The sequence below is a fragment of the Spermophilus citellus genome (assembly GCF_964194105.1).
Source record: "Spermophilus citellus genome assembly, chromosome: 6".
Taxonomy (NCBI): Eukaryota; Metazoa; Chordata; class Mammalia; order Rodentia; family Sciuridae; genus Spermophilus; species Spermophilus citellus.
Window position 1 is genome coordinate 135,311,565 of NC_138187.1, and position 12,733 is coordinate 135,324,297.

Below are 12,733 nucleotides of genomic sequence, written 5' to 3' on the forward strand. Positions count from 1 at the left end.
TTGTGCGTGTGCTTGGTTGGCAGCTGGGTGTGTCCACGCACTGGTCCTGGAGGGAGGGCGTGACCAAGTCCACAGGGTCTGTTTCAGAAGCGCTGTTGGGGTAGGACATTGATCATTTCAGTAAACCCTTGGCCACAGGGTCGATGTCAGGAGCAGCATTCTCCTTAAAAAAGAACTAGAATATATTTCCAGTTATAACTCAGCCAAAAGGCCCTCACCAAGGAAATAAAAATCATCCTCAGAGCCCCCAGGAGCCTGATATAGCCAAACCCTCACACTCACTGGCCTCTGCCTGATCACCTCTCAGGGCAAGGAGGTGCCGTTCCAGGTCCGTATAGCCTCCTTCTAGAAAGGCCACAAATATCCTAATCCCGAGCTCAACTGGGGTCCCTACAGGGATTTATCCCTTTATAAATGACAGACGCAGACCTGCCCATGCTGGTCCAGCAGGGGCCCCTGGGTGGGTGGGTGGGTGGGCGTGGGCAGGTGAGTCTCACTGGTTGGGAGGTGCCAGCCCCAGAGGCTAACACTAGCAAATGGAAGTTGTGCAGGGCGCCTGGGAGGGTGGTGGCCTGGGTCCTCCCTCTCTGCTCCCTTCCCCTCACACTGCGTAACTGAAGCAGCGTGGAGACTGTTGGGAGCTGCAAGGGTCAATTCCAGCACTTGGGCCTTTGCCCTGCCCGCCTGGGGCCTGACTGCTCTTATGTCTCAGGGTCTGGATCAGACAGCATCAGATGGGGACTCTGAGGGCAGGGCCCATGCTTCTGCTCTTTCCAGTGGGGCCTAGCATGGGATTTGCTCCCCCAGAATTGTTCAGGCTGGTGGACTGGCTGTTACTCTACCAGATGGTCCCTGCTGCCCTGCGCAGCCCTTCTCTGCTCTCGGACCTTGGTGGAGTTTGGCTGAAGATCCTGGAGTCTGTCATTAGGCCCTCATCTCCTCCCTGCCCGGACCCCACGTCCCCTATGTACCTTGATCAGCCTAGCTATAGTATCCCCGGCTGACAGGCATGTCCTTTCTCCCTCTCTCCCGGGAAGGGGCATCATCACCCCCGTTGGAGGAGCTAAGGGTGCACGGACAGCCCCGCTGCAGTGTGTGTCTGTGGCCGAGGGCCACACCAAGCCCATCCTCTGCCTGGACGCCACAGACGAGTTGCTTTTCACAGGGTCCAAAGGTAAGTGGGACTATGGCTGGCCAGATAGGGTTAGGGTCCCTCACCCACCCTTCCTTTGCCAGAGTGAGCTATGAAGCAGATAAGAACACAAAACTCCCATGAGCTGAGGCTCTGAGGTCAACTTGCTTACCACTGTGTCCCTTGCCTTGGCTCAAGGCTCCCATCCCATGCAGCTGGCCTTGCTGACTCCACCTAGCACGTCTTCCAGATCTTCCTTAGAAACTTCAGGAAGCTTCTCAGGTGTCCAACCTACAGGCACATCTTGGTCCTCCAACACCACCACTCTCCAGACATCACCTGGTATCCGTAGCTAAGCCAGTCCTCTGACCTCAGCAGCAGAGCCCCACAGACTCATGCTTCTAAGACACAACAGCACAGAAATTTGACCAGCAGAAAGTACACATCTGTAGTAGTCGTGTGTGCGTGCATGCGTGCGTGCGTAATAGAAACACAGGCATGTGTACATATGCAAATATGTGCATCCACAGCAGGAGGGGGTAGCAATAAAGGGTATGATTGATTGTCTTTCAAGTTTTCCTATATTTTTCAAGTTTTCCTTATTCAGTTAGGCAGTGTTGGCATCTGTAGGAATAGGCACCAAAGGCTTAGGAGTTTTGGTTTAGCTCAGGATACCTTGGAGTAGCCCTGTTTTAAAGCTCTCGCCAACTTCTTTCCCCTGAGTTTTTCTCGAGCACATGCACATGTACATAAGCATGTGTCTGTTTTTCTTTCTGTCAGACGTAGAGTTCCTTTCTCCAGATCCCTCTGACCCCTCCCTTGACAGGCCAGTGCAGGAGAGCTGCCTGCCCCCCCCACCCCCACCCTCTTCCCATGGCTGACATCACTCCTCTCCTCCTGTCTCCTCCCCTCTCCCACAGACCGAAGCTGCAAGATGTGGAACCTGGTAACGGGGCAGGAGATCGCAGCTCTAAAGGGCCATCCCAACAATGTGGTCTCCATCAAGTACTGCAGCCACTCGGGGCTGGTGTTCTCCGTGTCCACCTCCTACATCAAGGTGTGGGACATCCGGGACTCAGCCAAGTGCATTCGGACTCTCACGTAAGTCCCTCCGTCTGCCCTCCAGTATTGGGCTGCAGCAAACTGGGCTGCTAATATTCTTTCCAGCCCAGGTGGTCCACTGAACCCAACCCAAACTGGCCATGTGGACACAAAGGCCCTTACTGCCCTTGGTCTTGGCTTGACTCTGGGGAACACGATGAGATCTCTTGGTTTGGGGGACAAACCAAGTTTCTGGGGCAGCAGATTGGTGAGCCTTTGGCCTGCCTGGATCCCACCTTTGCCCCCATCCCCAAGCCCTGTCCTTTGAGATACCATGGATAATAAACAGGAATCTGAGGAATCTGGAAACAGGGTGAGACCAGCAGATGGCAGCAGCCTTCAAAACCAGGCCAGCCACCTGTGAGGGTAGATGGCCACAGGCATGGTCCTGAGTCCTGGCCCTGACAGCCCCAAGCAGACACAGGGGAGACTGAGCCAAATGAGCACCATAAAAGTCATATTTTGTCCTTTTATGTACATTGTAAACCCCAATCTATTATTTAATTTGATCCTTAAAAAGTTAACCGAGGATTTTAGGGCAGTGAAAGTATTCTATGTGATTCTATAGTGGGAGATAAACCCACAGAATGTACAACATTAAGAATGAACCCCAACGTATGTGATGGACTTGGGTGATGATACGTCAATGTTGGTCCACTCTGATGTGGGCTGTTGATAACGGGAGGGGGCAGGAGGGGGCTGTGCATGTTGGGGGGAAGGAGGTGTATGGGAAATCTCCGTATCTTCCACTCCGTTTTTGCTACAAGCCTTAAACTGCTCTTTAAAAAAGAAAAAAGAAATCTTAGGAGAAAAGTTAACTGAAGGGATATCATGGCCTCTTTTCACAGATGAGGAAGCAGTGTGTGGGGGGGGGTGAGGGATTTCCACAAGGCCCAGGTTCAAACCCAGTCCCCTGCCTCCGTCTTACAGTCTTCCCAAGGCGGCTGGTGTGCTTTAGTACAGAGGCTGAGCTGGGGCTGGAGTGGTGCTCTCCCCTTGGTCCCACTTCTAGGGAAATTTGTTCATCTCTGCCAGTCCTCATCAGGCTTCCTGGAAGAAGCCCGTTATCCGGGCCGGTCTCAGGGAGCTTTTATTAGTTTCCTGGTCTGCATGGATGGACTGTTTTGATCTCTAACCTGGCCTCTTTTTCCTCCTGGGCAGGTCCTCAGGCCAGGTGATCTCAGGTGACGCCTGCGCTGCCACTTCAACCCGGGCCATCACCAGTGCCCAGGGGGAGCACCAGATCAACCAGATGGCCCTCAGCCCCTCTGGCACCATGCTGTATGTGGCCGCAGGCAATGCCGTCCGCATCTGGGAGCTCAGCAGGTCAGTGAGCTGCCTGGGGGACAAGCTTGGCATGGCCCCAGGGAGCTTGGGATGACCAGCCTGAAGGTGGGCAGGACCTCAGTTGGGTTCCTAGTCCTACATGCTGCTGAGCTGTGCCCCCTCCTCTGAAATCCCTGGGTCCCACGGCAGCATATGTCTAGGTTCTTGGTCTTGCTTGGAGGAGGAGGGAGGGTACTCTAGCCAGGCCTGTTTGTCTCAGGGCAGACCCCACCCTGATGCAGGGTCCTGTCTAACCCACTGCTCTTGGCTGGGCCCCTCCCCGCTGCAGGTTCCAACCCATTGGCAAGCTGACTGGCCACATTGGCCCGGTGATGTGCCTGACGGTCACCCAGACTGCCAGCCAGCATGACCTGGTGGTGACTGGCTCCAAGGACCACTACGTCAAGGTATCTGAGCTGCCTCTGCTCCGAGACCCGGCTGGGGTATTCTGGGTGTTTCTACCACTTTCTTTCACCTTTGCCCCCGGTTATCTTGGGAGTCTTCATGAAAAGTAAGGAGACTTCTGGGGATTTATGCTGAAGAAAGCACCTCAAAGAAGGCAGGAGGTGTGCAGAAAGTTTCAGCATTATTAATTCATTAAAATTAATGCATTATTAATTAATAAAGCCGCAGCATTATTTTGTAAGTGCTGAACAATTTAGAAACTGCCCAAATGTCTAAGGACAGGTGGAAAAATCCCCTGATCAGGATGCACTATGGCTATTAAAATGATCAATAGGAAGAAGAATCACAAAGCATACAAGCAACTAATTTGGTTTGCTCTCTGAATATGCAGTTGGATATGGTCAGAAGCTGGAAAGAAGCATATCTAAGAGAGACAGGGGGAAGGACTGTGGGGCATTTCTCCACAGCAGTGCCTGGGTCCTGGCCTCTCCATGCCAACCTCCTACCCCTGCCCCTCTGGGGCTCTCCCATCCCTCCCCTCCTCCCCCAGATGTTCCAGCTCGGCGAGTGTGTGACAGGTACCATTGGCCCCACTCATAACTTTGAGCCCCCGCACTACGATGGCATTGAGTGCCTGGCCATCCAGGGAGACATCCTGTTCAGTGGCTCCCGCGACAACGGCATCAAGAAGTGGGACCTGGAGCAGCAGGAGCTCATTCAGGTGTGGGTGGAGGGGAGGAGAGGGTGGCCAGGGCCAGTGCCCCAGGCAGAGCTCCCCTAGTCTGCCTGTCCCCCACCCAGTTCCATGTCTGTCCCCCCAGCCCCCTCCAGCCTCTCCTGATCCCACGTCTCACCTTGGGCCCCTGCTGTCAGCAAAGTCTTTCTGGTCAGCCCTTGGGTTTGAATGTGAAGCTCAGTCACCAGATTCCCTCTCCTGGGAGCCCTTCTGTTTGAGCCTGACCTCTCTGAGGGCACCAGGTTTCTCCTTCAGGGCAGATCTTAGCTTCGAACCTGGGGGCCAGGGCAGAAGGACCCATATCAGGGCTCCTGAAGCCCTAGGCATAACCAGCCCTGCCCAGTGCCTATGACTGATGAAGCCCATCTGCGGGGCGGCCGTGGAGACCAGGGGAGCCTGGTGGCAGCCCTCTGTCCCTAGCAGGAGGGGCGTGTGCTCCTGGGGCCCCAGGGCAGGTCCTTCCCCACCTCCTCATCTCCCCCAGCCCTCACCAGCCCTGATCCTCCCGCAGCAAATCCCCAATGCCCACAAGGACTGGGTGTGTGCCCTGGCCTTCGTCCCGGGCCGCCCCATGCTGCTGAGTGCCTGCCGCGCAGGCGTCATCAAAGTCTGGAACGTGGACAACTTCACGCCCATTGGTGAGATCAAGGGCCACGACAGCCCCATCAATGCCATCTGCACCAACACTAAGCACATCTTTACAGCCTCCAGGTAGGTGCTGGACAGAGAGGACTGCCTTTGTACACGTCCCTCTCCCTGGTGTGGGAAGGACAGCTGGGAGGCTCAGGGCCACACAGCTTTCCTGAAGACTCGGCTCACAGAGCAGACCCCAGGGCACCCTCCTGTCTATCCTAGCTGGTGCCAGCCTTCACTGAGTGCCTGTGTGCCAGGCGCTGCACCAGGCAGGGGTCAGGGAGCCTCTGAGCCCAGGGCCAGGACTTGCCTACCTGTCTCCATGCTCTTCCTGCCCCCACACAGCAGTGCCACCAGCAGTCTCTGCCCCATCCAGGTGGCTCTCAGACTGCAGAGCAGCCCTGCCAGCCCAGACCACAGCTCCCTCCAGCCCCAGCCCCGGTCCCCTGCGCAGGCAGCACCCAGGCCCGTGGCCCCAGGGGTACACCTCAGACGGGTTTCTTCTTTTTCCTTCTCGTTCCGACCATGTCCCTTCTCTCCCTCTCCCCTTCCTGTGTCCTCCTGCCTCTCCTTTGTGCCTCTCCAACTCTTTCCCCCAACAGTGACTGCCGGGTAAAGTTGTGGAATTACGTCCCTGGACTCACCCCCTGCCTTCCTCGCCGAGTCCTGGCCATAAAGGGCCGCGCCACCACCCTGCCCTGACCCTCCCCCTCTCCCCGGTCTCCTCTCTCGTTCTTCCCCTCTTTCCTTTTTCCCTGTCTTTTCCCCTCTTCGGTCTGAGCTGCTTCTTCACGGTATGAGATCATTTTACTCTTCTTCCTTACTGTCCCTTCCTGTCCCTTCCTGTCCTGCCTGGCCCAGAGAGATTGCTCCACCTGCCCCTCTCCACCGCCTTCCTCCTCCCAGCATGAACAGCGGGACAGAGTCCCAGGAGAGGGATGCCAGGTAGCAGAGCAGGGAGGGAGCGTTCAGGTGGACAAACAAAAGAGTAACAGAAAGGAAAGCCCAGGATGACAGTCCCCCCCGGGTCTTTGAGACCCCAGGCGCCTCCCTCGCCCAGCGCTCCTCCACCCTGTGGTCTGCCCTCCTCCAGGGCAGTGCCTACCCCCCAGTCCTGGCCACACACGTGGGGAGTGGGGGAATCAGCAGCCAGCTGGGCCCACTCCGGGAGCTGACCAGCCCCCTCTCTGTCCTTCTCCCAGTGACCTGACGGTGAAGTTCTGGAGCATACGGCGGTTACCAGCGGCCAACCCTAGGAGTTAGGTCAGGGCATGCCTGGACCCTCAACCCCAGCAGCCTTCACTGCATGGAAGGGAAGCTGTGGCCTGACCAGACTGCTAGCGGCACTGGGGACAGAGGGTGTGGCCCCTCTCCTGTTCTGCTTCCTCTCCCTTGGCCATAGGATACTATCACCTCCTTCCTCCCGAGACTCTTCGGAGCCTCCTGGTGAAAGAAGTTGGAGAGGAAATCAAGCTGTGAAGCCAAAGGGCATTACCCCTCTTCTCTCTCCCCTGGAAGTCCCCTGGGGTTCCCTCCATCTGGCCACATGGTCTCCTGCTGAGCTAGCCCTGCTACAGGCCATTGGTCCAGGGTGGGACCTGTAGGGAAGGGGAAGCAGCTTCTGCCCATCATGCCCCTCTGATGAGCGCCCAGCTCAGCCTCTGTACCACTTCACCTGCCTCTGAGCCCAACCAGGTAGTCCTCAGGTAACCATGGAAACCAGGTGTAGGCAGCTAGGCCTTGCAGCTGACCTTGAACCCTGTGGCCAACAACATCTAGTCCCAGTGGGCCTGAACCATTCCCTGGGGTCCCATTCTGATGGGGGCCAAGGTGGAGCTACTAGAAAGATTCCCTTGAGGAGATGGTCAGGAATACTTCATTTTTTTAATTTATTATTTTTTTATTTTTATTTATTTATTTTTTTTTTTTTTGCTGTTGCCTCCTGGAAACCGACTTGAAGTTCCCTCCCACACATTCTTTCCCTCAGCTTTAGGGACTTTGCTCCCCAGCACTCCGGGGCCACCTCCTCTGTTTGCTTTGCAAAGGAGAGAAATGCCCTGTGCCACTCTTTGCAGCCCTGACCTATCCCCAGCTCTGTCCCTGGGGATGCTTCTAGTGCCCCCCTGGCCTCTGGGCCGCCTGAGCTTCAGTGCCTTCCTTCGCCCCGGGGCCTGGCCCTTGTGCTGGGCAGCCTTACGCCAACCATGCCCGCTGCGCCACATGTGTCTACTACTCAAGGGGTCTCATGTCCACTACCCCTGGAAGGCGGGGGAGCTCACCCCACACAGCCCAGGGCTGGGGAGCCCTGCTCCCCAGACTCCCACATGGTCACATAGGAAGCAGCTTGGTGGCCTTGTCCACTAGGAAGCTGCTTGGGTGGTGAGGACTGCCCAGCACCTTGCCCCTCCCTCCCAATCAACCCATCGTCTCACCCCTGAATAGGACAAGGGGTCTTTTCAGCTTCTGTCCTTCTGGTTATCAGGAGGCACATTCTCAAGCCTTAAAAGCGGCATGGGGCATGGGCCTCCCTAGAGATTGGAGGTCAGATGGCAGTTAGTTCACTGAGCCGCTCCCTCCCCTGGGGCGGGAGGGGGCCAAACCAGTGTTCTGGCACCCCCTGTTGGACCCACTCTGAATTCACAGGAATGGGAGGGGCCAGCTCCGTCCCTCACTCCTGGCTTCTCCCCAAGCCCGTCCACATTGTTTTCCGTTGCTTCACTGGTCTGGTGCTTCCCGGCCCCAGTCTGGAAGCCAGGATTCCCAGCTCCCTTCGGAGGACATGGTGACCTATGGACTTCCCAGTTAATGGCGCGATGTTTCTGTCCTGAGCTCCTCTCCGTCTGTGGCTGGGGCTGTTAGAGTCTGCTCCACGTGGGCCCTGGTGGGCAGGGTCAGGCCCCAGTGAAAGCTGAGGCCTGCCACCCTCCCTGAGCCCTCCTCAGAGCCACCCGAGAGGCTAAGGAGGCTGTCCTGCTTGTTGGCGGCCCCTGCTGGACATGGCATTGAGTCTGGGTGAGCATGCTGATCTCCTGGAACCTGGACAGTCTGTCTGCTTCGACTGGAAGTCCTTCTTACTCTTTCCATCCCTGGAGTGCTGGCTAGCTCCCTGTGCACTCAGAAGTGACCACAAGTCTCCCCCTCCCCGTCTACCCCTCCCCGCCTGAACAGAAAGCTTCGACCTTCAAACCCGTCCGCATGACCGTTTACAACTACAGAAACACGTGGAGACTTGTGCCCCCTCCCCTGCCCCCATGGGCCAGGGAGGCCCCATCGTGGGGCCACCCCAGCCCAGGTGACTGTACTGTAGCTGCAAGGCCTGTCCGAGGTGTGGTCTCACGGCCCTGCGAGAGGTGCTCATCAACATTGCCCGCTCTTCGCCATTCCTGATGGGTCACTACCTCACAGCGGGGCCGGCTCTGCTGTCCCGGCCAGTGTCATTGACTCTAAACTTGAAGTCCTTTGGGAGCCCTGAGCCAGTCGTCTCTGAGCCGCCCGGACCTGTGGTGTACGAGCGTTGGAGTCACCCACTCTTTCCAGAGGTGTCCATAGTCAGGGGTCAAGTCCCCGGTCACTGCACAAGCATCCAGAGTTGGAAGCACAAACTGGTTGTGATTTGAGCACAATGTCAGGGTTCTCACGGGCAGTGTGCACAGTCCTGGGCCTGGGAGGCTCCTCCCAGGTTGACCTTGTCCCCTGTTATACTAAGGATGCCCATGTCTAGAATTGGTGGCTGCCCTTGCTGAGGCTAGGTCTTGCTTGTAATCGTCATTTTACTTCTTGTGCCCATCCTAAGGCCTGAGACCAGGCCACATCTGTATGTTGTGGGCCCAGGGAGTAGAGCCTTCCCTTGTCCCCACACCCCAGCCCTACCAAGCCTAAAGAACTTGGCCCCAGACTCCCTGCCTCCTGGGTTGAGCCCCTGTCCTTGCTTTTGAAGTGGATTGGCTTCCACCCAGGAGGATGGTGTCCTCCATCCCCGCTGCCTGCAGGCCCTCTCAGCACAGTCCTGTGTCAGGACCTCATTCTCAGTATTAGCTAGTTAGTATTTGATTTTACTCTAGTGACTTGGCCCCTCTGAAGCAGCCAGAATCCTCCAGGGTCGCACCTGGAGCTCCATGGGAGATTGCCAAGGAGGGAGGTGGACAAGAAGGAGGAGGCTAGCCCGGACAAGCCTGGTGGTCAGGGTACCACCAGCCACTTGGGAAAGGACAGCTGTGGCTCTGGGAGTGGCCTCCAGCCCACCCACCCTTGCCCCAGCTGCAGCCTTGGAAACTCCGCCTTGAGTGGTCCAGCCTGTTGCCCACCTGGGGCCCTGGGGCTTTGGCAGAGGGCAGTTGAAAGCACAAACCCACTGTAAGAAAGACCCTGAGTGGCTGGAATTTTCTTGTGACCCCCCCCCCCCAGTGTGGTGGGAACAGAGGCAGGTGGCCCTGTGAAGTCAAGGGAGATGTCTCTTTGCCCTGCCCCCACACCCCGCCCTGGCTCTTGGTGGGGCAGTTCTTGATGGAGTCTGGGCTGAGTGCAGGCACACCCCTCTGGCTGTCCGGACCCTGCCTGTGCCTGGTATGTTTGTATGGGCAGGGCCTGCCCTGCAGGAATGGTGAATTCCTTCCCACTGTGTGGCCCAAACCTGTGGCTTCTATCCCTTTGCCATCTCAAACAAGAAACTGCTTGCTGCCTTCTTTGCTGGGTATAGCCTCCTCCTGATCAATGGCCAGTGTCCCCCACAGGCCTTCCTGAGCCTGGGCCTCCTCTCCCAGCTCTCAAACCGTCACGGCCCTCTTATGTATAAGAACAAAATCTGCAGGGAAAGTTCTGTTTCTTCTCTGGCATCTTTGTTCTGTCCCTTATGTCTACCTCCCTTTGTCTCCAACACCCAAATGACCCCTCAGCCCCCACCACACCTTAGTTCAGTCCTTTAAACCTGTGTCCCTAGGGCCTTGCCAGGAAGAGGGAAGTAAAAACTGTTTGATGAAGAGCAGAGAGTCAGAGAAGACCCCTGAAGTGAATCAGGGTCCTGCCCTGACACCAGCTCTTTCCTAGCCATCACTCCGACCCAGGCTGCAGGGTTTTGTTTGGCTCTTCGATGTGACGAGCACAAGGTGTATATATATATATGTTTTGTACCTCTGCTGAGACTGTACATAATGTATGAAAGTTATTTAAGCCTCATGCTGTACATTTCTGTTCCTAGATTATGTGTGTGTTCTAAGAAGTTGTCATAAATAAAAACCCAACGACCCTTGTCTGTGGAGGCGTGGTCCCTGGGGCTGCTGACCTTTGGTTGATGGGCCTTCTTTAGAGAAGTTGGTGGTGGGCTGGTCTCTGACGAGAACTTCTTGGGCTGAGAGTTTGGGGCTTCCCTAAGTAGGAGGCAGAGCTTTGAGGGTATCACATACCTCTCCAGACTCCATACATTGCCTCCCAGGGCTGGGGCAGGTGCAGTTGGTGGAAGAGCAGGCACTAGCATCTATGAAGCACCTACTGTATTCCAGGCACTGATCAGGACATTTTTTTGTGGATTTTCACTACTCCACATGAGAGGTGATATTCTCATTTTTATGAAATGAGAGGGAGGTGACATATCCAGGCTCGTAGCTAATTACGACAAAGTTGAGATTTGAACCAGCCCTGCCCAAGCACAGCCCCCATTTCCTTTAATGTTCTGTGTACCTTCTCTAGGGCCTGGAATTCACAGTGTGCGGTAGAGACCAGACACATCATCACCTTGCCACTTACGGAGAGAAGACAGAAATATAAAAAGTGCATATTAGAAAACAGCTCTACAATGGTTGTTGTTTTTTATTTCTAGATCAGTACTTTTCAATCTTTGAAAAGCTATAGGCCTGCCCTTTTCTTTTTTTCTTTTTTGGTGTGGGGATTAAACCCAGGGCCTCGGGCATCCTAAGCGCATGCTTTACTACTGAGCAACATCCCAGCCACAACTACATTCCCCTTTGATAACTGTGCACCCCTCCATCAAGCGGGGGGATTCTGGCTCATCCTCCGGGCAAAGAGCTCCCTGAGGGGAGTCTGCATCTTCATCACCAGCAAGATCTCTAAAAGCTTTGCTTTCTGATCGCTGTACCAGGGAGACAATCGGGCCTCTCTTTGCTTACTTTCTTAAATATAAAAACAAGTTGCCTCCTCCACCTGCACGGGTCCTTGATCCTTGCTGCTTATCAAGACCAACAGCTGGACGGGATCGAGCCAGCCAGTTCCTGGAGCCTGTGAGAGGCCGCATCATCACAGGTGGGAGGAAAGGGTTCCTTCAAGACCCTCTGGTTTTCAAACAAAGCCCCTGGAGAGTGAAAGGAGACCCTGAGCCATGGAAGGATATGAGTGGGAAGAATTTTCCTAAGTCCCCAGTCCCCCAGAGGGCCACAGCTCCTGCTTTGGGAAGCAGGGTGGCTTCCTGAGGGTGGTAGTTCGGGGCTGGGTGTGTAAATGAAACCTGGAGACCAGGAGCCCATGAAGATGCCCGGCCTTTGGTGGTGGGTCTTCCTGACATTGAGCTCCCCTCGGGGATGGCAGCAAGTTTTTCCAAACTCAGGTCACCTTTATGTTGAGGACACCAATGTCCTTGGGTGGGGAGAGACAGGGTTAAGGGATTCCTTTTAACAATTTTTTTAAATTGTGGGGTGCTCTTCCCCCAAGATTATAAAAATAACATCTGCTTACTTTAGATATTTTGGAAAACAAAAGAGTCAAGAAAAATTCCATTTAGGATCTAAGCTATAGGGCAATTTTCCCTGACAAGGAAATGGCACTATTAAGAATTTAGTAAGAGAAATTTATTGAACTGGGTGGCATCTTAAAAGGTCATTTTCCCCCCAACTCTCTCAATTTACAGATGAAGGGAAGTTAAGGCCAGAGAGGCTACTAGGACTGGCCAAGGTCATATGGGACAGAGATGGCCCTAGAATTCATGACCTTGTGCCCTTAGCTTAGTTTGACTAAGATGGGGGGAATTTGTGAGGGGAGTAAGGACGGGGTCAGAACAGTCTTGGAAGTGAGTTTTATCTCAAAGCACCTGACCTGTTAATAGATTTTTAATAACATCTACCATTTATCATTGGTTGCAGCAAAGCAAGACTGCTCCTTGGGGTTCAAAGGTAGGGGTGCAGGTGTGCTTCTGAGTCTTGTGATATTTCCCATTTACTTCCTTCTATAAAGTGTTCAGTTGATAAGGACTCTAATGAAAGGTGGGAGCCAGAGGACAGGCCAGGGGCAGTGAGTGAGAAGAGACTCTGGCCAAAGTAGAGACCTTGTGGCCTTTAATGGCACCCTTGACATTGTTGGCCAAGGGACTCTAGCTGCTGTGGGAAAGTTCTATGGGGTAGAGAGGGTGAGCAAAGAGGGAACATGATGTGTTCTAGGAGACTTGGGTGCAGGTGACA

General features: G+C 54.9%; 1 protein-coding gene across 5 annotated transcripts in view; it reads left to right on the forward strand.

The window, feature by feature from the left end:
• The window catches only part of KIF21B (kinesin family member 21B), a 47,934-nt gene extending 37,376 nt beyond the window's left edge, over positions 1 to 10,558 (forward strand). For 3 of the 5 annotated variants that reach the window (XM_081297014.1, XM_081297015.1, XM_081297017.1), the window contains 7 exons: positions 1,038 to 1,174; positions 2,053 to 2,233; positions 3,395 to 3,559; positions 3,849 to 3,966; positions 4,515 to 4,685; positions 5,212 to 5,411; positions 6,536 to 10,558. In XM_081297014.1, the coding sequence (XP_081153140.1) occupies positions 1,038 to 1,174; positions 2,053 to 2,233; positions 3,395 to 3,559; positions 3,849 to 3,966; positions 4,515 to 4,685; positions 5,212 to 5,411; positions 6,536 to 6,596 (1,033 nt within the window). In that variant the 3' untranslated portion in view covers positions 6,597 to 10,558. Of the gene's footprint in view, positions 1 to 1,037; positions 1,175 to 2,052; positions 2,234 to 3,394; positions 3,560 to 3,848; positions 3,967 to 4,514; positions 4,686 to 5,211; positions 5,412 to 5,935; positions 6,074 to 6,535 lie in introns of those variants that run through there. The other 2 variants (XM_081297013.1, XM_081297016.1) reach the window with 1 other exon arrangement.
• Positions 10,559 to 12,733: the final 2,175 nt, after the last annotated feature.